This window comes from Mus musculus, chromosome 7, assembly GCF_000001635.26.
Source record: "Mus musculus strain C57BL/6J chromosome 7, GRCm38.p6 C57BL/6J".
NCBI classification, from domain to species: domain Eukaryota; kingdom Metazoa; phylum Chordata; class Mammalia; order Rodentia; family Muridae; genus Mus; species Mus musculus.
Window position 1 is genome coordinate 120450023 of NC_000073.6, and position 26457 is coordinate 120476479.

Consider the following 26457-nt stretch of genomic DNA (forward strand, 5'->3'; position numbering starts at 1 on the left):
AGATTGTTTCTTGGGACCATTTGCTTGGAAATTTTTTTTTCTGCCATTTACTCTGAGGTAGTGTCTGTCTTTGACACTGAGGTGCGTTTCCTGTATGCAGCAAAAGGCTGGGTCCTGTTTACGTATCCAGTCTGTTAGTCTATGTCTTTCTACTAGGGTATTTAGTCATTGATGTTAAGATATATTAAGTAAAAGTGATTGTTACTTCCTACTACTTTTGTTGTTAGAGGTGGAATTATGTTTGTGTGGCTATCTTTTGGGGTTGTTGAAAGATTATTTTCTTGCTTTTTCTAGGGTGTAGTTTCCCTCCTTGTTTTGGAGTTTTCTATCTATTATCCTTTGTAGGACTGGTTTTGTGGAAAGATATTATATAAATTTGGTTTTGTCATGGAATATCTTGGTCTCTCTGACTATGTTAATTGAGAGTTTTGATAGGTATAGTAATCTGGCCTGGCATGTGTTCTCTTAGGGTCTGTATGACATCTGCCCAGGATCTTCTGGCTTTTAGAGTCTCTGGTGAGAAGTCTGGTGTAATTCTGATAGGTCGGCCTTTATATGTTACTTGACCTTTTTCCCTTACTGCTCTTAATATTCTTTCTTTGTTTTGTGCATTTGGTGTTTTAATTATTATATGACTGGAGGAATTTCTTTTCTGGTTCAGTCTGTTTGGAATTCTGTAAGGTTCTTGTGTGTTAGTCATCAGGGAAATGCAAATCAAAATGACCCTGAGTTTCCACCTCACACCAGTCAGAATAGCTAAGATCAAAAACTCAGGTGACAGCAGATGCTTTCGAGGATGTGGAGAAAGAGGAGCACTCCTCCATTGTTGGTGGGATTGCAAGCTGGTGCAACCACTTTGGAAATCAGTTTGGCGGTTCCTCAGAAAATTGGACGTAGTACTATCTGAGGACCCAGCTATACTACTCCTGTGCATATACCCAGAAGATTCTCCAACATGTAATAAGGACACATACTCCACTATGTTCTTAGCAGCCTTATTTATAATAGCCAGAAGCTGGAAAGAACCCAGATGCCCCTCAACAGAGGAATGGATTCAGAAAATGTGGTACATTTATACAATGGAGTACTACTCAGCTATTAAAAACAATGAATTCATGAAAATTTTAGGCAAATTGAAGGAACTAGAAAATATCATCCTGAGTGAGGTAGCCCAATCACAAAAGAACACACATGGTATGTACTCACTAATAAGTGGATAGTAGCCCAAAAACTTTGAATAACCAAGATACAATTCACAGACCACATGAAGCTCAAGAAGAACAAAGACCAAAGTGTGGGTGCTTCGGTCCTTCTTAGAAGGGTAACAGAATCCTCATGGGAGCAAATTTGGTGACAAAGTATGGAGCAGAGGCTGAAGGAAAGGCCATCCAGAGACTGCCCCATCTGGAGATCTATCCCGTATACAGACACCAAATCCAGACACTATTGCAAATGCCAAGAAGTGCTCCTGACAGGAGCCTGATATAGCTGTCTCCTGAGAGGCTCTGCCAGAGCCTGACAAATACAGAGGCAGATGCTCACAGCCAACCATCAGACTGAGCACAGGGTCCCCAATGGAGGAGTTAGAGAAAGGACTGGAGGAGCTGAAGGGGTTTACAACCAACCCCATAGGAAGAACAACATTATCAACCAACCAGAACCTCCCCACCCTCAGAGCTCCAGGGACTAAATCACCAACCAAAGAGTACACAAGGGGGGGGACCCATGGCTCCAGCTGCATATGTAGCAGAGGATGGCCTTGTCTGGCATCAATGGGAGGGGAGGCCCTTGGTCCTGTGAATGCTCAGTGCCCCAGTGTAGGGGATATCAGGGCGGGGAAGTGGGTGTGCAGGTGGGAAAACACCCTCATAGGAGCAGGGAAAGGGAAAAACCAGGAAATGGGATAACATTTAAAATGTAAATAAAGAAAATATCCAATTAAAAAAAAACAAACTTGTATTAAGTAGCCAGTCAGATGACTGTATATCCTATTTATTTGTAGGTACTTCTGTAATTCTCATTTAGCAGGAAACAGTAACAATCCCCATTACTTCATCTGTGTCCTTATTTCCATTGGTTTATTGGAAAGTACAACCGTTTAGTTTCCTAATTATTTTTATCAGGTTTATCAATTTTACATTAGTTATTGCCTCCTTCTCTATTATATATTTTATCTTTCAGGAATTCTACTTTGTTGGAAGCAGGAGGACTTGAGCTTATAGAAAATTTCCTGTGGTGTATATTTTGACTCCTATTTTCCTGTGACTTCTAATTTATTATTACCTCTCAAAATTGATTATAATTTTGATAATAATTTTTCCACGGGATGTTTTTTCATATTATTACCCTTTCCTTTAAAATACCTAGTGTTCATGGCTGTTGTTGAGGGGGAAAGGGCAAAGACGAAGAACAGATGAGCTTCCTGAAGTGTGGTCCTTTTTAAGTCTTGACTCTTCAGCCATGCTCTCGGCAAACCCTCATCCTCTCCTGCTATGGGCACAGGAAAGGAAAAGGATTTCTTTCCGTCCTTTGCTGACTTTCTGTTTGCAATCCTATCAGTGCCGTCACTCAGTAGAACTCCTTGGTTTCTCCTTATTGGTGGTCAGTCAGCTTCAGCACTGGAGAATATAGTTTACACTTTTGGCCATTCTTGTGCTTGTTTCTCTGGGAGGAGAGAAACTCTCAAGGGGAAACAACCCAGATTCTATAAAGTCTACTCCTTCCTTGTTCTTGGACTGTTCGTTGTTTCTGTTATTCATTTAATTTAAACCGTTCCCGATTGTTTTTAAAGGTTTTGAAGAAACAAAGGAGAAATGAAACCACCTTGTTCTGTGGTAATATATTTGCTAAGGGCCACAGCTGAGAGGTAACTCACAGGGCAGAGTACCAAGTCTCAGAGATTTCACCCATGCCAATGTCTCCCCTTTATTTCAGAGATTGGTGTTAAATGGCACAACCTTTGGACACCAGCCAATCTTGAGGATAACCTCAACTTTGGCTATATGCTTGGAATGCTTTTGTTTGATGCTTTCTTATACAGCCTTGTTACCTGGTATGTAGAAGCCGTCTTTCCTGGACAGTGTGGTGTGCCTCAACCATGGTACTTTTTCCTTATGGTGAGTTTTTTTCTTTCTTTCTCTTTTTCTTTTACTGAAGATAGATTGTTTTTATGCAATAGATTCTGATTATGGTGTCCTCTCCTTCAGTTCTTTGATCCTCCCACCTCCCTTTTATGGTAAACTTACCAGTTTTAATGTTGCTCTTGTTCCAAATGCTCATAGGCTTTGTAAACCTACTTCATAAATGTAATCAAATTTAAAAGCCAAATATAGACCATCCTAATCTATATACCAGCAGTACTGAGACACTGTGCATTTCTTGATGTGCCATAAATTCTGCTGTGTATATAGTTGCATAACATGTATGACTAAAACACTGAAACTTTTAAAACAGTGGTTTGTTTTATTTTGTTTTTGTTAAATAATCATTTATTTTATGTATGTAAATACACTGTAACTGTCTTCAGATACATCAGAAGAGCACATCAGATCCCATTACAGATGGTTGTGAGTCACCTTGTAGTTGCTGGGAATTGAACTCAGGACCTCTGGAAAAGCAGTCAGTGCTCTTAACCACTTGAGCCATCTCTCCAGCCCCTTACCCTCTCCTTTTAAATCAAGCATCTCATGACAAAAATCCTGAAACAGATTTACAATACAATCCAAGTCTCCAACATTATATATAATGAAAATACCCACAGTCCTTTTTTACCATATACTGTGCTGAATATGGGCACTGCAAGTGTCTCCATAAAGTAATATCAAAAATTGGATTTTATTTTTATGTCCATGAGAACTATGTGTATTTGAGCTTGTCTCAACAATCATATGTCTGTAATATCTCATTTCAGAAAAGCTGGCCACCCAGTGCACATCTTCTGTTTGCTTTCCCTCTGCTTAGCTTAAGTATCCCGTTCCTCCCCATCTAACTGGGATCATCTACACACGGGGTCCACTTGCAATTCAGCATTCCAAACAGCCATTAATAACAACAAAACAAGTATTTCTCACCTGGTCTTTAGACAAAGTCCCAGTGCAGTCCAGCTTGTGAACCCTTTTGGGATATTCCCAGTTAACTCCAGCATCTTCTAGATAAATTTAGTCTCACACCAGTCTTTGCCCTGATTAAACTTATTTACTCTACTAATTTAAGCCAAATAGGTGTGACCTTTGGCAACTCTTGCTACTATAGTTTACTGTAAAGTATAAAATGTGATAATGAAGGTTATCATAACAAGTGAATAAAGTCATCAAGATTCATTCGTGCGTTCTCTTAGTGAACTCTCATAACAAACTGAGAGGCTTATAATAATAAAACCGTGTTTTGACCCTTAGGTTAGCGAGTTGGGAGCCAAATGGAACTCACACCACATTAATGTGGGTACTGTATTAGATTCTAGCAAAGAGAGAGCTAAATAACTCCTGTATCTAAGCTTCAACACTTGGTCCCTTTCAGGGGAGCAAACCAGTTATGTGCATGAAGTACAAAAGTGCCTGCTTCTTATCCCCAGATTTCCTTATAGTGTTTGCATGCTCACAGTGGAGACACCACAGCCAAGTGTGATAAGCCAGGGCTCCAAGGTCATTCTCTAAAACTCAGTTCAGTCCCTCTACCTTGAGAACTACTGACGGGTTTTTTTAAATACTGAAGAGTAAAACTATAGATAGTTTGGCTGCAGATTATTATACCTGAAAATAGATTATAACTTCGTTCTTCAGGAAGAGTAAACCAAGCCAAGCTGTTTCTAGTTCTTAGAAATTGTCACTTTTTTAGTGAAATACATATGACATAAAATTAGCAATTTTAAAATGAAGTCACTAGTACTTAGTGTATTTACAGTGAACAGTCACAGTATACAACCTTGACCCCCAGCTCAGTGTTTCATTCTAGAAAACTAAAATTATGATCTAAAAAGAAGTCCTTGTTTTTTGCATTTTAGGCACCTCTGATTTGCTCGCTTTTTCTATGAACTTATTCACTCAAGGGATGTAAAATGCAGTCATAATAATTGCCTATTCGTAGATGCTTCTTTAAGTAGTTTCTCAGATTTATTCGTGAAAGGGACCAAGTGCTGAAGTTTAAATACAGGAATTATTTAGTTCTCTCTCTCTTTGAATCTAATGAAGCGCCCCACATTAATCTAAGGGACTACATTGTCTGGCTACTGTCACAGCATTTACAGTTTTAAAAGTGTCAGTATGAATTCATCTTTACTCATCCTCTTGTAGACTGCATAGTATTACACATCTCACTGGAGGACATATTTATTGCATGCTGTTGAGGTTATGACTTTTTAACTATTTTGAGTATATAGCTAGGGATAAAATTGCTAGTTCTTGCAGAACTTCTGGGTTTAAGGTTTTGGAGACTAACAGGTCATCCCATTTTTTTTGTCAGCCCTCCCAGTAAAGTACTAAGGTTCCATTCCTTCACTCATACATTCCCTTTATGGTAGTTACCCTCATAGGTTTTATGTGAAATTTAAATTAATTTCCTGACAACAAATCATAGGTATGACATTTATGTGCGTATTGGCCTTTAGATGTCATGTTTATAGAAACAGGTCTTATGCCCGGTCAGTGATTGTTATTTGCTTTCTTATGTATCTAACGTGCTAACCCCTTTGATATAATTTGCAAATATTCTCTCCCATTCTGCAAATGCAAGAGAATTATCCTTTACTCTTCATTGTATTCTTTTTTTATTATTGATTCTTTGTGAATTTCAGATCATGTCCCCCAATCCCACTCAACCCCATCCCTCCATATCTGCCCTCTGTCCATGTAGCCCCTCCCTAAAAGAAAACAAAAAACAAAATGCCACAGGATATGCTCAACCATTGTGGGACTGGCTCAGGCACACAGGTGGAGTGGACTGGAAGCCACAGAGCTGCTTGGGTTCCCGCCTCTCAGTTGCCTTTTCCTGCTTGTGCTGCATGATCTGGAGTCCCTCTGCCTCCAGGCAGCAGCAGAGACCCATCATCTCAGCGCTTTCCCTTACCTGAGTCGCAGTGCTTCTTCATGTTCTTCTGGCAGGCGAACTCTCCCTCGTGTGCACAGGTCATGGCAGTGCGTCCAACCTGCCTCCAATGTGTCCCCTCTTTCCGGCCATCATTGCAGGCTTGTACATGGTTTAAAAAAACAAGGTTTTCAATCTTTCATCATTGAGTATTGTTATCTATTAAGTTTGGAGTTTTGGGAGGGTTGGGTTTTTTTTTTTCATGAAAACACCTTTATGTTTCAAGATTGCTACAATTTTTATCATGCATGAGTCAAAATGATCCTATGATCAATGTGATACTACAGTGATTGATTCTAGTATCTGGAACCATTCCTGCAATACATTTCACTTTGGCATGGTATATAATTTTGATATTCTAGTGGATTCAGCTTGCGGTGTTATATTGAAGAGTGTTGCATCTACATTATAAGGTTGTCTGGTTTGGGTGTTAGGGTGACGCTGATTTAGGAGGTATTCCCTTATGGTTTTTGGCAAGAGTTGAATAAAAACTGTTAATTTTTGTTTAAATGTTTGAGAAAATTTCCTACTGAAACCATCTAGTCTACTCTTTGTAGGAACTATATTGATCTCTGATTCCTTTTGTGATAGATCTATTCAGAGTCGTCCTTTTTTTTTTTTACTTAATTTTTTTATTCTGTATATTTTGATCATGTTTTCCTTGTCCCCCAACTTTTCCCAGACCCTCCCCCACCTCCCAACAGATCAACCTAACTTTATGTTCTTTATCTCCCTTTCATAAAAAGTTTTTGTTATTGTTAAATTTTCTATTTACTCATTAATAAAAAGACCATAGTATAATAAGCTCTTTATCCTAATCCAAGCACTGAGTAAAAGATTAACAACAGACCCTCATTTGTTTGGCATGATTTACATTTTTAGAAACAGCAATTTAACACAAAAGTTTTTTATACTTATTTTGGTTAATGATCTCTTATCTTTTTCTGTAGCGCTCATATTGGTTTGGCAAACCAAAAATTAGAAAGACTACAGAAGAGGCAAAGTGCACCCCCATAGTACATAACTGCTATGAGGCTGAACCTCCCAACTTGGAGGCAGGAATCCATATCATGCATTTGCACAAGGTATTGTTTCAAATGTTCCTGCAAGAACACAAAACCAAAAAGATTGCTCATAATTGGCTACTCCAAAAAAACAAAAGAGATGCTTTCATTGTTTATGTGCATCATAATTAATATAGTTGTCCTCTGAGAACCAGAGCTTGGTTGGAATTTGATATAATTTTACAAATGCTGTGTTATTCACTCCATCTTTATGTATTTCATTCTTCTGTAATGGATATAGCAAGAAATGATAATGTGATTTTGTAAAATTAATGTTAACAAGTAAACTTGATGCAATGGTTTATTTAGATGAGGGGTATAATATTACCAGCAGCCCTCTGATAGTTAACTTCTGTTTTCCTGTAAATCTGAAATAGTCTTTATTTCATCTTCATCTAAGAATGTTTTCTTTCTTTTTTGTTGTTGTTGTTGTTGTTGTTGTTGTTTTTCAACACAGGGTTTCTCTGTACCTCCTGGCAGAATATTTTCATTGGATATAAACTTTTAAATTAGCACATAAATTTTATATATTTTATGTATATAGTAGGATTTGTATATATGTGTACTGTATAAAGGATTTACTATCCCAGATATTTAATATACATTACCATTTATTGGTTTTAATAGTTCATCTTAGTGAGAAAATTTTAAAATCTGCTCTCATCAAATATCAGATAAAAATGCTATATTATTAACTACCATTACATGTTGTACTTAGGCCCAAAGATTTCTTTTGTAACTAAGAGTTGAAGCCCTTTAACCAATATATCTCTATGTCCGTCAGTACTCAATAGCCACTATTCTCCCCTAATGTGGTATTTTTAGATTTTTACATGAAGATGAAATCATAGTTTCAGCTTCTGTGTCTGACTTTTATTCATTATAATGTTCCCTGGAGTTTATTCCTGTGGTACAAGTGGCAGGATTTCCTTCTTTTGTGACCAAATAATATTTCAGGGTGTGTCTCACCTTATTATCCATTTATCTGTTGATAGACAGGTTACAAGTCATGCTTCACTGAACATGGAAGTGTTTGTTTTCATCTCAGAAAGGAGATGATCTTAGCATTGCATCATTAGTTGTTTACCATAGATGTGTATTATTTGTAAATGTGCTTTTATTTCTTCAGATGAAGTGATGAGATGAGAGCCGTACCCAAGCTGTGCACACACATGGCTTGGGCTGAGCCCAGAGCATTTCCTTCTCTGATTTATCGATAGGCCTGGGAGCTTCTAGTCTCTGTACAGTCTAATCTTCCAAACTAACTATTCAATCCAGCTTCTCTCAGCTTCTGAGTGCACTGCTCTGCCTGGCCTCATACTAACATTGACAATCTATTCTAATCCTCTGGCTTTTTCTCATTCTCTGGCTCATTCTGTCGAGCTGAGGTCTGAACCCCGGTGGTCCTAATTCACCTACATGACACGGTAGGCGTTCCCTCATGCTCCTGGAACTCTGGCCCCTGCCTAAGGTACCACCTCCCACAGCCCCCACAAGAGAAGCATGGTCAGTAGTCACGTAAGCAATGGCCCAAGCTTCTGACCTTCAGGCTAAACTCCTCCCCAGTTACCTAGCAACAGTGAAGACCATAAAAGGGGCTGTTAGGCCCCACCTCCTGCTTTCTCTCATTCCTTTGTCCTCTTACCTCTCACTTCTCTCACTTCTCCTCTAACCTTTCTCTTTGTCTTCTCTGCTCTCCTCTTTCTCTCTATCGCGCTCTCTCTCTCTCTCTCTCTCTCTCTCTCTCTCTCTCTCTCTCTCTTTCTTTCTCCCCATGCATTTCTATAATAAAGCTCTTAAACCATAGAGTCTCTGCTCCATCAAGACCCGCTGCATGTTCTGGTCAGTGTTGGGAACTTCTTCCCCTATTCCCTCTCTCCTACAACCCTGGGGCTTTAGCAAGGTAGCTCTGGGGGTCCCTGGTCAGGGGCTGCCCCTTCTCCACCCACCGCAGAGTGGGGTCAGAGGCTTAGATGCTTACCTGGGGCTGAGTGGAAAGCGCCTGGCAGTCTCCCCGAATCTGCCTGCCCAGAGCACAGGAACTCTGGCCAGATGTGGCATATTTTTCCTTCCCTTCTTCGCCAGGGCCTCACCAGGGCCCCTCCTTATTTTGTTCCCAACAACACACACACACACACACACACACACACACACACACCACATCATACCATCTTTGTTCTCTCTCCCTGCTCTTATGTAGCCTCTCTTCCGCTGCTATTCTCCTATGAGTCGGACTTTTCCTATCTCTGACTCATTCTGTCAAATGTCTCTCTGATTTGTCACTTTGTCTGCCTGTCAGTTAGACTTCACTTTCAAACAAGACTGCTTCCTTCTACAAACTATCCCTTCTTTGTTAGGGATTAAAGGGCATGTGTGTATTCCACCCAGAACTATTGTAGTCCAAGACAACATTCCAGTTGGATCAGATATTTGGATGTGATTTTGAGAGCTTGCCAGAGCAGCTATGTTGCTGGATTAAATTTCTTCTATAATAATTAGATTAAGTAACTTGCTTTCTATTATTTTCTTATAAGTTCTAATAATAAATAATAAAGTGTAAGTATTTTTAAAATCTTCACTAACCCCACATCCGATAGAGGGCTAATATCCAAAATATTTAAAGAACTCAAGAAGTTAATCGCCAGAAAACCAAACAACCCAATCAAAAAATGGGGTATAGAACTAAACCAAGAATTCATAACCAAGGAATCTCGAATGACTGAGAAGCACCTAAAGAAATGTTCAAAGTCTTTAGTCCTCAGAGAAATGCAAATCAAAACGACCCTAAGAGTCCACCTTACACCAAACAGAATGGCTAAGATGAAAACCTCAGGTGACAACACATGTTGGAGAGGATGTGGAGAAAGAGGAGCACTCTTCCATTGCCCATGGGATTGCAAACTGGTACAACTATTCTGGAAATCAATCTGGAGTTTCCTCAGAAAATTGGAAATAGTGAAGACCCAGCTATACCACTCTTGGGAATATACCCAAAAGATCTCCCACCATGCCACAGGGACACATGTTCCACTATGTTCATAGCACCCTTATTTGTGATAGCCAGAAGCTGAAAACAACCTAGATGTTCCACTACAGAACAATGGATACAGAAAATGTGGTTCATTTACACAAGGGAATACTACTCAGCTGTTAAGAATGAGGGCATCCTGAGTTTTACAGGCAAATGGATTGAACTAGAAAATATCATCCTGAGTGAAGTAACTCAGACTCAAAAGGACATACATGGTATGTATTCACTAATAAGTGGATATTAGCCAAAAAAAAAAAAAGTACAGAATACCCAAGGTAAAGTCCACAGAACTGAAAAAGGTCAACAAACTGAAGTGCCCAAGTGAGGATGCCTCAGTCCCACTTGGGAAAGAGAAGAAAGCTATCACAAGTGGGGAGGGAGGGAGAGACCTGGGATGGAAAGTGGATGGGACAAGGAGGGGTAGGGAGTTTGGGGGAGATAGGGGAACCTGACCTGGTATTGAATGAGGGAAATGGACTGAAGCCCTAAGGGCCAGCAGAAAGAATGGAAACAGGCAACCACTGGAAATAAGAGGCTGGGAGGATCCTCCAGAATGCACCAGAGATCTGGGAGGTAAGAGACTCTCAGAACTGAAAGGGAGAGACCTTAGATGAAGTGCCTGACAGTAGGGAGAGGGAACTTATAGAGCCCACCACCAGCAAGAAGACAGGACATCAAGTGAGGGATGGAGTTGCCATCCCATAGTCACATCTCTGACCCATAATTGTTCCTGTCTGAAAGAATTATAGGGATGGAAATGGAGAGGAGCCTAAGGAAAAGAAGGTCCAGGGACAGGCCCAAAGTGGGATCCAGCTCAAGGGGAGGTCTCAAGGCCTTGACACTATTACTGAGGTTATGGAATGCTCACACAAAGGGACCTATCATATCTGCCCACCAAAAGACCCAACAAGCAGCTGAAAAAGTCAGATGCAGATATTTGCACCCAATCAATGGACAGAAGCAGCTGATCCCTGTGGTTGAATTGGGGAAGGCTGAAAGAACCTGAGAAGGGCAACACTGTAGGAAGACCAGCAGTCTCAATCTGGACCCCCAAGATCTCTCAAACACTAGACCTCCAAACAGACAGCATACACCAGCTGATATGAGGCCCCCAACACATATACAGCAGAGAACTTCCAGGTCTGGGTTCAGTCAGAGATGATGCACCTAACCCTCAAGAGACTGGAGGCCCCAGGAAGTTTAGAGATCAGGTGGGGTGGGGGTGGGGGCATTCTTGTGGAGTCAGGGGAGTGGGGAGGAGGTGTGGGATGTGGAACAGTCGTAGGGTAGATGGGGGTGGGGAAAGGTCAGAATTAAATATGAAGTAAAATAATAAAATATTTTTTTAAAAAGAGAACTTGGAAAAAGAAGAAAAGTTTTTTTTCTTAATTCTAGGGGTTTTTTTCTCCTTTCACATGTGTTTGTGCATGGGTGTGTGCATGTGCACACGTGTATGGGTCCATTATTCATTGAAACATGTCTTTCAGTCAGACCTAGAGCTCACAAATATGTCTAATCTTGATAGTCATCTTGCTCCATGGATCCTCTGTTTTGCCTTCCCAAACTGGAATTACAAGCAGGCCCATGGCCACCAGGATTTACATGGATTCTGGACCAGACTCATTCTTTCGCTTATGCAGGAAGCACTTTAACCACTCAGCCATTTCCTTGGCCTTCTGTCTCTGTTTTGTTCTGATTTTTGGTACAGAGTGTTGTTATATAACTAGGTTGACTTTGAACTCATGATCTTTCTACCGCCATGTCTCTAATACTAGGATTATTGGTATTGTATCTTTTCACAGGAGTTGTTTTTAGTGAAAAACTAAAAAATCTGCTTCAGTTCTTATTTTGCTTCCTAAGTATTCTTTTATTTTTCTGGTAACTTACAACAATTTGTCACTAATCTTGTACAGTTTGATAGTTTTTACTCAAGGTGGTTTTCCTTTGGATCTCTTCCTGGCTTTATTAACTCAAGAAAATCTATTATTCATGCAGGGGAGGCTACTGGGTGGTTTTGTTTCTGTTAAATTGCTTTTGAAGCAATTCAATTCTTGGCAATAGTTTGATTCTTTCATATCTGTTTCGCTTAAATCCATAGCTAATTATTCTTTCTTGAGACACAATCCTTTTTTATATTCTATTCAATGCCTGAGAACTTATTGTGCAATGTATTTAAACTATCTGTGTAGGATTTGGGAACATAATAGGACTGACTTTATCTTTGATCTCTGGAATGACTACCCTTTGCTCCCTGATACATCCTGTAAAACTTCTGTTTCATATGTCACACTGAAATAATCCATGCGAGACAGTTACAAATCACTACACTTTTTTTAAGCCAGTTTAGAGTATAGTAAGTCCTCTAACCAGCTGACCAAGAGCAAGCTCTTGCCTTGGAATGATTCCTGGTGCCACAAATGAAGATAGAGATTTTAAAATCAGAAGGCTACATTCACATCACACCTGATGTAGGCTTACAACCTCTGATCTCATAAAACATCACATAAGGCTGTTCTTCCAGAGGAAACAAACTGTTTTTACCTGTCAGAATTCTTTCTCAGCAGGGTAGGAGGGTCCTATTGATCTTATTAAAAATCACAATAGGACAAAACATCATCCCACAGATTGGGAAAAGACCTTTACCAACCCTACATCCGATAAAGGGCTAATGTCTAAAATATTCGAAGAACTGAAGAAGGTAGACTCCACAGAACCAAATAACCCTATTTGTAAAATGAGGTACAGAGATAAAGAATTCTCAACTGAGGAATCTGGAGTGGCCAAAAAGCACCTAAGGAAATGTTCAACATCTTTAGTCACCAGGGAAGTGCAAATCAAAATGACCCTGAGATTCCACCTCACACCGGTTAGAATGGCTAAGGTCAAAAACTCAGGGGGGAACAGATGCTGGTGAGGATGTGGAGAAAGAGGAACACTCCTCCATTGCAGGTAGAATTGCAAGCTGGTAAAACCATTTTGGAAAACAATCTGGTGGTTCTTCAAAAATGTGGAAATAGTCCTACTTGAAAACCCGGCTATACCACTCCTGGGCATATACCCAACATATAAAAAGGACACCTGCTTGACTGTGTTCATAACAGCCTTATTTGTAATAGCCAGAAGCTGGAAACAATCCGTATGTCCCTCAGCAAAACAATGGATACAGAAAATGTGGTACATTTACACAATGGAGTAGTACTATTAAAAACAATGACTTGATGAAATTCACAGGCAAATGGATGGAGCTAAAAAATATCCTGGGTGAGGTAACCCAAACACAAAAGAACACACATGGTGTGTACTTGCTGATAAATGGGTATTAGGCAAAAAGCTCAGAATACCCACGATACAACTCACAAACCATATGAAGCTCAAGAAGGATGACCAAAGTGTGGATACTTTAGTCCTGCTTAGATGAGTGAACAAAATCACAGGAGGTAGAAGGAGAAAGAGACCCGGGAGGGAGAGAGGAGGAGGAGGAGGGGAAAAGGGGGCTAGGATCAGGTATGAGAAGAGACAGGAAAGAAGTTCAAAGGGTCAAGAAAATTAATAGAAATATGTAGCAGTGGGGGATGGGGAACAGGGTATATATAGCCACTGGAAAGTCCCAGATGCCAAGAAAGTGAGAGGTTCTCAGGACCCAACAGGGGGAAATGACATTACCTAAAATAACCAACAAAGAGGAAATAGAACCTGTAGAGACAATATCCAGAGGTTAGGCATGGCCCCCAGTTGAGGAATGGGGCCACTCACCCATCTCAAAAATTTTAAGCCAGAATTGTTACAATCTAAAGGAAACACAGGGACAAAAAATGGAGCAGAAACTGAAGGAAAGGCCATCCAGAGACCGTCCCACCTAGGGATCCATCCCATTGCAGACACCAAACCCAGACACCATTGCTGATGCCAAGAAGCACTTGCTGACAGGAGCCTGGTATAGTTGTCCCCTGAGAGGCTCTGCCAGAGCTTGATTAATACAGATGGGGATGCTCTCAGCCAACTATCAGACTGAGCAGAGGGACCCCAATGACAGTGTTAGGGGAAGGACTGAAGGGGATTGCAACCCCACAGGAAGAACAACAATATCAACTAACCAGACCCCCCCCCCCAACCCCGCAAGAGCCCAGGGACTAAACCACCACCCAAAGAGTATAAATGGAGGGCTCTATGACTCCAACTACATATGAAATAAATAAGGATCTTGCATCAGTAGAAACGGAGGCTCTTAGTCCTATGGAGGCTTCATGCCCCAGCATAGGGCAATGGTAGAGGGGTGAAGTAGGAGTGGGTGGGTAGGTGGGAGGATACCCTCATAGAGGCAAAGGGGAGGAGCGATGGGATTGGGGCTTTGCGGAGGGGAAACCAGGAAGGGAGACAACATTTGAAATCCAAATAAAATAACCAATAAAAAAATAATAAAAACACTTTTCTTCAAGGGGAGGAGGTCAGGGGCCAAGACAATCTGACCTCTCTTAACCTCTTAAAGTACTATCAGGTGTGTCATTTTAGGCCCTTTGTGCTGTTCATATCTGCAGCTACTTTTACATGCCCTCACCTTTTGTCCCATTATGTTTTGTGAAGGCTTCTGTAAAACAGGGATTATGTGTGATTTATGTTAAGGTGTAGAATTATATTCAAGCATCTCTTGTTTGCATATTGAGATACATTAGATGAGTTTGAAGGAACAGTTAAATTTTTTTTTCAAAAGATAATTTTGATTTTTATATTTATTGATGTGTAAGTTAATAATATAGATATATTCAGGGTTTTACACATGCCAATTTTGAGATATTTATGAAATGTTTAAATATGTTTCTGGTAAATATTTAGAGATACAAAGCTACTCCTAACTTAAAGGACTATATTACTGTATAAACTGATGACATTGACTGCTTCCTGGCATGGCTAAGGGGAAGGGTTTTATTGTAAATAAAGGGTTCATTGTAGAAAGAACAGCCAGAGGCATCTGGAAGGGTCTAGAACAGAAAGAGAAGTAGACTGAATGTGGCCAGCAGATTGCCCGGGCCATGAGAGCATCAGGAACAGAGCAGAGCAGAGTGCAGGAGAAATAGCAGGGTTGGAAGGAGAATGGGTAGCTGGGGATAGAGGAGCCAATGAGCGGGGGGAGTGTAAGGGAGGTGAGAAGAGCTAAGATGCTAATGTGTACTTTGAAATGTATATAACATGTATGTGAATATATATATGTATACATGCACACATACATACATATATATGGTAGTGGGGAACCAGCTTCACAAATTACCGAGGAATGCCTGCTTTTGTCTAACTGCAAGAAATCTTTCTATAGTCCAGGCTGAGCCCATTTCTGGATATCTGGACTGCTTTTTGAAGTTTGGGAAACTAGAGTTTCCTTTGGACCTAACAACATTATCCACTATTGCTAGCATGTGTTGGATGATATAAGTACAGAGGATGTTAATGTTTGTCTTTTTAATTGACAGATAACATGTTACTCTTTCATCCCACAGGAATTTAAAAACAAACCTGCAGTAAACAACTTGTCACTGAACATATATGAGGGGCAGGTCACTGTTCTTCTGGGACACAATGGGGCAGGAAAGACCACAACCCTGTCTGTTCTCACAGGTGTGTATCCATATGCATCCAGGGTAAAGGTATGAGACTGAAAACAGTGAGTCTTACTCTTGGGGCCTGACCGCTGATTTCTACAGACACAACAGAATAGTCATGTGTCTAGGTTAAGGTTTCCATTGCTGTGAAAAGACAACATGACGAAGGCAACTCTTATAAAGAAAAATATATAATGGGGGCTGGCTTAACAGTTTCAGAGATTCAGTCTATTACCATGGCAGAGCACAACAGATGTGGTGCTGGAGAAGGAGCTGAGAGTTCTATATCTTGATCCAAAGGCAGCAGTAGGAGACTGTGTGACACTGGGTATAACTTGACTGAATATAAGGCCTCAAAGCCTGCTTCTACAGGGACACACTTTCTCCAATAAGGCCATAATTACTCCAATAAAGCCACACTCCCTAGTAGTGCCACTCCTTATGGGCCAAGCATTCACACATGAGTCTATGGGGGCCAAATCTATTCAAACCATCACACCGTACTATTTGAACCAAAGTACTCTTAGAAAAAATTCAGAATTCAGTTAAGAAAAGTCACTCTGAACAACAAAACTATATATTAAAAAAAAAAAAAAAAGGTTGTACCAATCCAGAGGAAATGCAGATGTGCTGTGTTACTGTAAAACTGTCTTTCAAGATAGTTTAACTTATAGCCTAGAGGATAGCTTTCATTAGTTTTCTCTCAGGGAGGAGAAGGGAGAGAGTACACCTTCTACCTAGACTCGTAGACTCAAGATTGCTCTCCAAGGGCTGGATTTATACTTCATCTCTTCCCAGATGCTGAATCAATACTAGAACTTGGACGCCCGAACATCAGGGAAAAAAGATAGAGGGAAGGTATTTTCCTAGAGCCTTCAGTTTTCTGACATAATGAGAGAGCAGAAAAAGAAGGCAAATAGAGTCTTATTCCAAATCTCTGAAAGTTCCAGCTGAAGGACTGATTTCTATTTCACTTTCGCTGAGTGCTAAGGGAACAATGAAGCCCAGAAACGAGGATAGCTAAGAGTAGAAGAGGAGGCAGACACCCTCCTACAGCTGACCCTGCCCTGCAAGGTGGGAAAATGCACAGAACAAATGCTTTTCCTCCCGTGGAGACAGAAAAACTAGAGCAAGACTTATTCCCAAGTCTTTCTGTATTCTCCAAAGAACTAATCTCTTTTCCACTTTGTGTTAAGCAATCATTTTCTGTGTAGTGTATGACCTACAATGAACAATACTATATAAAAGAGTCTAAACTGTGTTAAAAGGTTCAACTTCATGTTAGGTGTTACGCCCCAGAAGCAAATAATGGAGGTATGGATATGGTGTGTTTAGCATAACATATTACATGCATATTTCAAAGTCCACCAGCATGCATACTTTAACTGCATGTGATACTTTATCAAATGTACATCAATATAGCTAAAACCTACAATTATAATATAATTCTTTTTTGGATACATGTCCAGGAATATTGAGAACAGAGTCTTAAGAGATATTTTCACACTCAAGTTTCTGACAGTATTTGCCCAAGACACAGAAGTAACCCAGATTTCTGTTAACAGATAACTGGTAAGAAAAATGTAGTATATTCATATTCATATAATAAAGTACTAAGACTTAAACCAGAAGGAAATCCTGTCTCATGCTATAAACATAGATGAAATCTGATATTACTAAGTAAACCAATTACAAAAAGAAAATTTTAGAATAATTCCACACCTGAAAACTTCATAGAAGCAGTTTGGAGAATATGATTGACAGAGATTTTTTTCATCATAAACAATGGAATATAGCTGGTAGCACAATGACATTTTTAAAGTAGAGGAAGACATAGATTTTTAACCAAATTTTTATGACTAACAAAACTGCCCTTTAAAAATAATAGAGAAATTTAGACAGCAGAAAATAGAGGCTGAAAAAAATCATTACTATAATATTTAACATTACAGAAAATGCTGGAATCCTTTATGTAATAATGAAAATAAACTAGAAAGTAACTTTGTTTTCTTTTTATTAAATTTTTTTAGATATTTTCTTTATTTACATTTCAAATGTTATATCTTTTCCTACTTTCCCCTCTGAAAATCCCCTATCCCCTCCCCCCTCCCCTCCTCCCCAACCCACCCACTCCCATTCCTGGTCCTGGCATTCCGATATACTGGGGCATAGAGCCTTCACAAGACCAAGGGCCTCTCCTCCCATTGATGACCCACTAGGCCATCCACTGCTACAAATATAGCTAGAGCCACAAGTTCCACCATGTGTTTTCTTTGATTGGTGGTATAGTTCCAAGGAGCTCTGAGGGTACTGGTTAGTTCATATTGACGTTCCTTCTATGGGGCTTCAGTCCCCTTCAGCTTCCTGGATACTTTCTCTAGCTCCTTCATTGGGGACCTTGTGATCCATCCAATGGATGACTGTGAGCATCCATTTCTGTATTTGCCAGGCACTGGCAGAGCCTCGAAGTAGACAGCTATATCAGGCTCCTGTCAGCAGGCTCTTGTTGGCATCTGCCTAGTGTCTGGGTTTGGTGGTTGTTTATGGGGTGGAACCCCAAGTGGGGCAGTCTCTGGATGGTCATTCCTTCAGGTTCTGCTCCAAACTTTGTCTCTGTAACTCCATCCATGGGTATTTTGTTCCCCATTCTGAGAAGGAACAAAGTATACAAACTTTGGTCTTCCTTCTTCTTGAGTTTCATGTGTTTTGCAAATTGTATCTTGGGTATTCTAAATTTCTGGGCTAATATCCACTTACCAGTGAGTGCATATCATGTGTCTTCTTTTGTGATTGGGTTACCTCACTCAGGATAATATCCTCCAGATGCATCCATTTGACTAAGAATTTCATAAATTCATTGTTTTTAATAGCTGAGTAGTACTCCTTTGTGTAAATGTACCACATTTTCTGTATCCATTCTTCTGTTGAGGGACATCTGGGTTCTTTCCAGCTTCTGGCTATTATAAATAAGGCTACTATGAACATAGTGAAGCATGTGTCCCTCTTACACATCTTCTGGGTATATGCCCAGGAAAAGTATTGCTGGATCTTCTGGTAGTACTATGTTCAATTTTCTGAGGAACTCCCAGACTGATTTCCAGACTGGTTGTACCAGCTTGCAATCCCACCAGCAATGGAGGAGTGTTCTCTTTCTCCACATCCTCGACAGCATCTGCTGTCACCTGAATTTTTTATCTTAGCCATTCTGACTGGTGTGAGGTGGAATCTCAGTTTTGATTTGCACTTCCCTGATGATTAAGGATGTTGAACTTTTTTTTTTCAGGTACTTCTCAGTCATTCTGTATTCCTCAGTTGAGAATTCTTTGTTTAGCTCAGTACCCCATTTTTTAATAACGTTGTTTGATTTTCTGGAGTCCACCTTCTTGAGTTCTTTTTATATATTGGATATTAGTCCCCTATCTGATTTAGGATTGGTAAAGATCCTTTCCCAATCTGTTGGTGGCCTTTTTGTCTTATTGATGGTGTCTTTTACCTTACAGAAGCTTTGCAGTTTTATGAGGTCCCATTTGTCGATTCTCGATCTTAGAGCACAAGCCATTGCTGTTCTGTTCAGGATTTTTTCCCCTGTGCCCATATCTTTAAGGCTTTCCCCCACTTTCTCCTCTATAACTTTTAGTGTCTCTAGTTTTATGTGGAGTTCCTTGATCCACTTAGACTTGAGTTTGTACAAGGAGATAAGAACGGATCAATTCTCATTCTTCTACATGATAACTGCCAGTTGTGCCAGCACCATTTGTTGAAAATGCTGTCTTTTTTTTCCACTGGGTGATTTTAGTTCCTTTGTCAAAGATCAAGTGACCATTCATGTGTGGGTTCATTTCTGGGTCTTCTATTCTATTCCATTGATCTACCTGTCTGTCACTGTACCAGTACCATGCAGTTTTTATCACAATTGCTCTGTAGTACAGCTTGAGGTCAGACATGGTGATTCCTTTATTTGGAATATTTTATATGGAGGTTCATTTACTGTTGAGAATAGTTTTTCCTATCCTTGGTTTTTTGTTATTCCAGATGAATTTGCAAATTGCCCTTTCTAACTCAGTGAAGAATTGAGTTGGAATTTTGATGGGGATTGCATTGAATCTGTAGATTGCTTTTGGCAAGATAGACATTTTTACTACAATGCCAAAGAGCATGGGAGATCTTTCCATCTTCTGAGATCTTCTTCAATTTCTTTCTTCAGAGACTTGAAGTTCTTCTCATATAGATCTTTCACTTCCTTAGTTAGAGTCACACCAAGGTATCTTATATTATTTGTGACTATTGTGAAGGGTGTTGTTTCCCTAGTTTATTTCTCAGCCTGCTTATCCTTTGCGTAGAGAAAGGCCACTGATTTGTTTGAGTTAATTTTATATCCAGCTACTTCACTGAAGCTGTTTATCAGGTTTAGGAGTTCTCTGGTGGGATTTTTAGGGTCAGTTATATATACTATCATATCATCTGCAAATAGTGATATTTTGACTTCTTTCTTTCCAATTTGTATCCATTTGATCTCCTTTTGTTGTCTAATTGCTCTAGCTAGGACTTCAAGTACTATATTGAATAGGTAGGGAGAAAGTGGGCAGCCTTGTTTAGTCCCTGATTCTAGTGGGATTGCTTCAAGTTTCTCTTGATTTAGTTTGATGTTGGCTACTGGTTTGCTGTATATTGCTTTTATTTTGTTTAGGTATGGGCCTTGAATTCCTGATCTTACCAAGACTTTTCTCATAAATGGGACTAAGGCTGATCTTCAGTAACTACATAAATAATAGAAAGCCTACATTCATGTGGAAGCTGAACAACACTCTACTCAATGATAACTTGGTCAAGGAAGAAATAAAGAAAGAAATTAAAGACTTTTTAGAGTTTAATGAAAATGAAGCCGCAACATACCCAAACTTATGGGACACAATGAAAACAGTCCTAAGAGGAAAACTCATAGCTCTAAGTGGCACCAAAAAGGAATTGGAGAGAGCATACACTAACAGCTTGACAGCACACCTAAAAGCTCTAGAACAAAAGGAAGCAAATTCACCCAAGAGGAGTAGATGGCAGGAAATAATCAAACTCGGGGCTGAAATCAACCAAGTAGAAACAAAAAGAACTATTCAAAGAATCAACCAAACCAGATGTTTTTTAGAAAATCAACAAGATAGATAAACCCATAGCCAGACTAACTAGAGGGCACAGGGACAGTATACTAAGTAACAAAATCAGAAATGAAAAGGGAGACATAACTACAGAACCTGAGGAAATCCAAAACATCATCAGATCCTACTACAAAAGGCTATACTCAATAAAACTGGAAAACCTGGACGAAGTGGACAATTTTCTAGACAGATATCAGGTACCAAAGTTAAATCAAGATCAGAATAACGATCTAAACAGTCCCACATCCTCTAAAGAAATAGAAGCAGTCATCAATAGTCTCCCAACCAAAAAGAAGCCCAGGACCAGATAGATTTAGTGCAGAGTTCTATCAGACCTTCAAAGAAGACCTAATTCCAACTCTCCTCAAACTATTCCAGAAAATAGAAACAGAAGGTACTCTACCCAATTCATTCTCTGAAGCCACAATTACTCTGATACCTAAACCACATAAAGACCCAACAAAGAAAGAGAACTTCAGACTAATTTCCCTTATGAATATCGATGCAAAATACTCAATAAAATTCTCAAAAACCAAATCCAAGAACACATCAAAGCCATCATTCATCATCAAGTAGGCTTCATCCCAGAGTTTTCTTGGCATTGACAAATTTAAATGCCTAAAAGGGGACCTCTGAGTCCACAAGTAGAAGTCTTAGCAGTAGCTTTTAAAGTGTACCATGGAAGAGATTAAAAAAAAAAAAAAAAAAAAAAAAAGCCCCCAAACAAAAATACTTGATGCTGACTAAGGCCAGCTGTAATTGGTGCCCAGACTCCCAAAGCCCATGAACCTTCATATTCCTGCTTCAAATACAGTCAGGAGGGTCACTGGGCCCAGGTTCAAACTCTTGCAAACCATTTCAGCCTTGCCCATGGTGCCACCAAGAGGGACACTGGGCAGCTGACTGACTGCATCTCCTTCGTGGCACCATCCAGCTAACCTCCTAGGTCTGGCCATTAATGACTATGGTGGCCCAGGCTCTCTTGGCCCAACCACTGTCATCTCCAACAGAAAGCCTTGGGTAGTGGACACAGTATCACAGCCATCCATATTCATTCTGGATACTAGGGCTACTTTTTTGGTCCTGATGGAGTTGTGGGGACCCACATCTCCTTCTCGTTCCTCTGTTGACAGAGTAGGGAACAGCCTCACTAAACCCTACCACTTTTAATTATAGAGGTATTCCCCCTTATCTACTCCTTCCAGGTGGTGCCAGCCTGTCCTTTCCCCTTGCTAGGAAAGGACCTCCTGGCTAAAGTAGGAGCTTTTCTTTCTACCCCCCCACCACCACCACCACCACCACCACCCACATCTGCTTAACCCCAGGCTCTTGAGACATTCCCATCCTTCTCCAAACCACACAATCTGATACACCTTTGCCCTTAGCAGCTTCCTAGGTAGATTCCCTAGTATGGGATACCCAAAACCTCTATATAGCCAAACATTGATCCCTTCCTGACATCCAATTGTTAAACCTTAACAATACATCACCCAAGCTCAATACCCACTCTCTCCAAAGCCTAGGGAACGTAAGCCTCTTATCAAGACCTCTCATTTCTCTGTCCTAGACCTAAAGGGTGCCTTCTTTTCTATTTCTCTCGACCCCCAGGCAAAAAAATATCTTTGCCTTTACTTGGACTAACCCAGACACTCATCCTTCTACCCAACTCTCATGGACTGCCCTACCCCAGGGATTCTAGGACAGCCTGCATCTATTGGCCAGGCTTGGCCTCTGACTTATTCTTTGTCTCCCTAAATCTAAACTTAAACAATATGTACATTATCTTCTACCTTGTAGTCCATTGCTACAAGTTTACCAATCTGGCTGGGGATATAAGGTCTCACCCTCTTAAGATCCAGGTATCCAACCCTTAGATCGTTTATCTGAAACTAGATATTATTCCAACTTACAAGGTTATTAACCTTGATAGAAAACACTTAATTTCTTCACTCACAGTACCCAATACCATCAACAAAATTCTATCCATCTTAGGGATGGCTGATTTCTTGCATTCTTGTATCCCCTCGTTCTCTCTTTCTGCCCACCTCATATATGAGGGGGACCTTGGCCCTTCACATGAACCCCTCCTCACGCCTATTGCCAAGCACTTTCATAAGCTTCAGTGGGCTGTTGCCCAGACCCTAGCACTACATCTTCCAGACTAACTCACCCCTTTTCCTTCTATGCCACAGAAAAGGAAGGATGTGCCCTTGGACCCTGGGTCACTGAGACTTTCCTTTGCACTCATTGCATACTTATAAAAAAATTAGACCATACTATCCAAAGATGAGCAGCTTGCCTGCATGCTCTGGCTATAGCCAACCTCTTATACACACACAAAAAAAATTAACCTTCAGGTCACCCACTGCTGTCTTTTCTTTATACCAAGTATTCCAGCTCCTCACATACATGGTCTACTCCCTTCCCAAGTTCTCCCTCTTCAGGTGGCATTGGTAGATGATGTCACACTTAACTTTCACCCATGCCTGTGTCTCAACATTTTAAACTGACTCAAGTTGCTGATTTGACCCTTTTGAGGTACATGTGGATTGTTGTTTCTGCTGGCTTCTGCCACCCACTATATTTGGTTCAAACTTTTAAAGTCTGCCTCTTCAGCCACTTTTCCCCTCCACCTGCTGTAACAATCTATCTCTCCTTGCTTACTTGATATGTGTATTCTCTCTGGCTCCTGGGGCCTGCTATGCCCTCCAGGGCCCCACTATATGGACAACTCTCTAGTTATTAAGACATTTATTCCTCTTTCTTGTAAAAGCAGCACCAGACCAACTTTCTCTGTGAGAACCATGCCCTAGGAACTTCTGCTCAGTCCCACAGCTCTCTTCAGCTCTCCTGGGCCCCTGCAACCTTGACACTCATGTCTCTCAGCTCCATCCTAGAAGGCTCACAGCTTCTCTATGTCCTCTTGGGTTTCTCTCTTGTCTCTCTGCTCCCACTTGAAGCTTATAGAAACCTCCTCCTACAGAATTTTGAGACCCTTTCTCTCCTTCCCCATGGACTCAGATTTATTAAAGCCTCATTTTGTTGCTACAAACAGTTTGGCCTCAGTATAACTAAATGGCCAAAATTGGCTTGCTCGATTCTCAATAATGGCAACTTTGGCCAATGCACAAACAAACCAGCTGATTTCTTCCCTAGCTCTTTACAATTAGTTTCTATCTAAGTTCATCCAAGATCTCGAATGGATGAATCAAACTATCCTTACCTTACAGGGCCAAATAGAATCACTGGCCACCATAGGTCTGTAAAATTGGCAAGGATTAGATTAACTAACAGCAGAGAGAAGTACTTTTTGTCTATTCTTTGGGGGAAGAATGTTGCTTCTACATTAACCAATTGTGTGTAAAAGACAAGATCCAACAACTCCAAATGGACCTCCAAAAATATACAGAATAGCTCAATGCCGCTGGCCAGAGGATCATTGTCAGACCAATATGAAATTGGATACTACCCTTCTTAACCACCCTCCTTCTCCTCCTTTCCTTATTCCTACTAGTCACACCCTGCCTATAAACTTCTTGTCTAGATTCCTTCTACAACAGATCCAAAAGACTTCTAACCAGACTTTCAGTTGTTATTACAACACTACCAGCCTCTATCTATGGAACCAGAGACCTGTAACTCCTGAGAGTGAAAGTCAATCTTGCACCAAGGACTTTTAACAGCCCCATTTAGCAGAAAGTTGTCTAATGATGTCACCCTCATTTCCTAATCCCTGATTGTTTATCAATAGTAAACAGAAAGGGGGAAATGTAAACATTAGGGGCATGAATGGCCAGACACTGCTGCCAGACTACTCTAATGGCCAGGCCAACCACTTTGAGGCAGCCAAGTTCAACCCTATTAAAAAAAAAAAAAAAAAAAAAAAAAAAGCCCAAGATTAGACCACAGAATCCCACCAATCTCAAGCCACCCTGGAAAGTTCTGTCCCTCAAAGAAACCCTATATAAAGGCTGTCTTCTGTTTAGTTCTATACTGTTTCTTGCCCCAAATATAGGCAGCCACCCTCTTGGGTCTTCTCAGTAAATAATCTGGAATGAGGTTTGTTGTGCTGTGTAACTTTGTGCTGTGTGCTGACATTCCTTGGTTCCCAACAATTAGGATACCTTTCCCTTCAGAGCTGCAACACTTCTGTCTCGGAACCCTTTCCCTTCAGAGCTGTAACATGTGCCCTGGGGAAACTTTCCTCAGTGCTGTAACACTTAGACCTAGTATTTTACAAATGCAGTAACTATCTGATTACAATGATGTATTACACTATGGCAACTAGCCTGAATGTTTTAATAATAAATTCATAAATAAAGAAAAAGGACGAATTCTATCACCCTAAAGGCAATTTCTGGGTGCTTTTCTTTATTTCTCTGTAGACAGCAGTACCAGTTCCCTTAATACTCAGAATCTAATAGGAGCTTTCAAGTGCATTGTTTATATTACATGAAAATTTAGTTTATTCTATGTAATTCTAGGTCGTTTTGCTGCTACCAGAGGAGAGGCCTATATTAATGGATATAACATTTCAGATAACATGATTGAAGTTAGAAAAGACTTGGGTTTCTGCCCACAACACGACCTATTGTTTGACGATTTGACATTATCAGAACACCTTTTTTTCTACTGTATGGTGAGTCAGAAGTATATCTTATAAAATTACTTAGTAAAATAGACTTTCCTTTTTGACATGCAGATCTATTAATTTTAACTTTTTAAATTAAATTTATTTTACTATTATGAAAAAACTTTAGAGCTGAAGGGGTCTACAACCCTATAGGTGGAACAACAATATGAACTAACCAGTACCCCCAGAGCTTGTGTCTCTAGCTGCATATGTAGCAGAAGATGGCCTAGTTGGCCATCAATGGGAAGAGAGGCCCCTTGGTCTTGCAAACTTTATATGCCCCAGTAGAGGGTAACGCCAGGGCCAAGAAGTGGGAGTGGATGGGTAGGGGAGTAGGGTGGGGGGAGTGTACAGAGGACTTTCGGGATAGCATTTGAAATGTAAATGAGGAAAATATCTAATAAAAAATTGAAAAAGAAGAGAAAAAACTTTAAACTTCACCATTTTGTTCTGCAGTACTTGATCCAAGATCTCCTGACAGTGTAGTTTACCAAAGGTCTGGGGCTGCCAAGGTTCAGGTTCAGCGAGAGTTTTTTGTTTTGTTTTGTTTGTTTATTTTAATAACTACAATTATGTCAATATTCAGAGCTCTTTTACTATTGCGTCATTATCTACTCTGTATATAGTATCTGTTGGTCCATCTTACGCTGGGAAGTGGTTCAATCGTGGTTCTTAGTGTTTGCTATTTCATCTGTTAGGATTAGATCTAATATGCAACTATAATGTAGCCACAGCCTTGAGAACATCCTGTACATCATTTTCCTGCTTCTCCTCCCTCTCTGTACTTCCCGCTTTCCCAGATGCTTTTGTCATTTGTTCAGCCAGAAATTATCACCTTCCATGGCTGTGTTATATCCAACCTGCAGAAAGACAAAGAGTAGGCTGTGAGCCTTCCCTATGGAGCCACAGA

General features: G+C 40.3%; 1 protein-coding gene across 3 annotated transcripts in view; it reads left to right on the forward strand.

Annotated features, from left to right (window-relative positions):
- Positions 1-26457, forward strand: part of Abca16 (ATP-binding cassette, sub-family A (ABC1), member 16) — a 135246-nt gene that overhangs the window by 40376 nt on the left and 68413 nt on the right. For 2 of the 3 annotated variants that reach the window (NM_001278943.1, XM_006507683.2), the window contains 4 exons: positions 2935-3116; positions 7029-7163; positions 15663-15780; positions 25399-25553. In NM_001278943.1, coding sequence (NP_001265872.1) covers positions 2935-3116; positions 7029-7163; positions 15663-15780; positions 25399-25553 — 590 coding nt within the window. Of the gene's footprint in view, positions 1-2934; positions 3117-7028; positions 7164-15662; positions 15810-25398; positions 25554-26457 lie in introns of all 3 variants that reach the window. The other variant, NM_001278944.1, reaches the window with a different exon arrangement.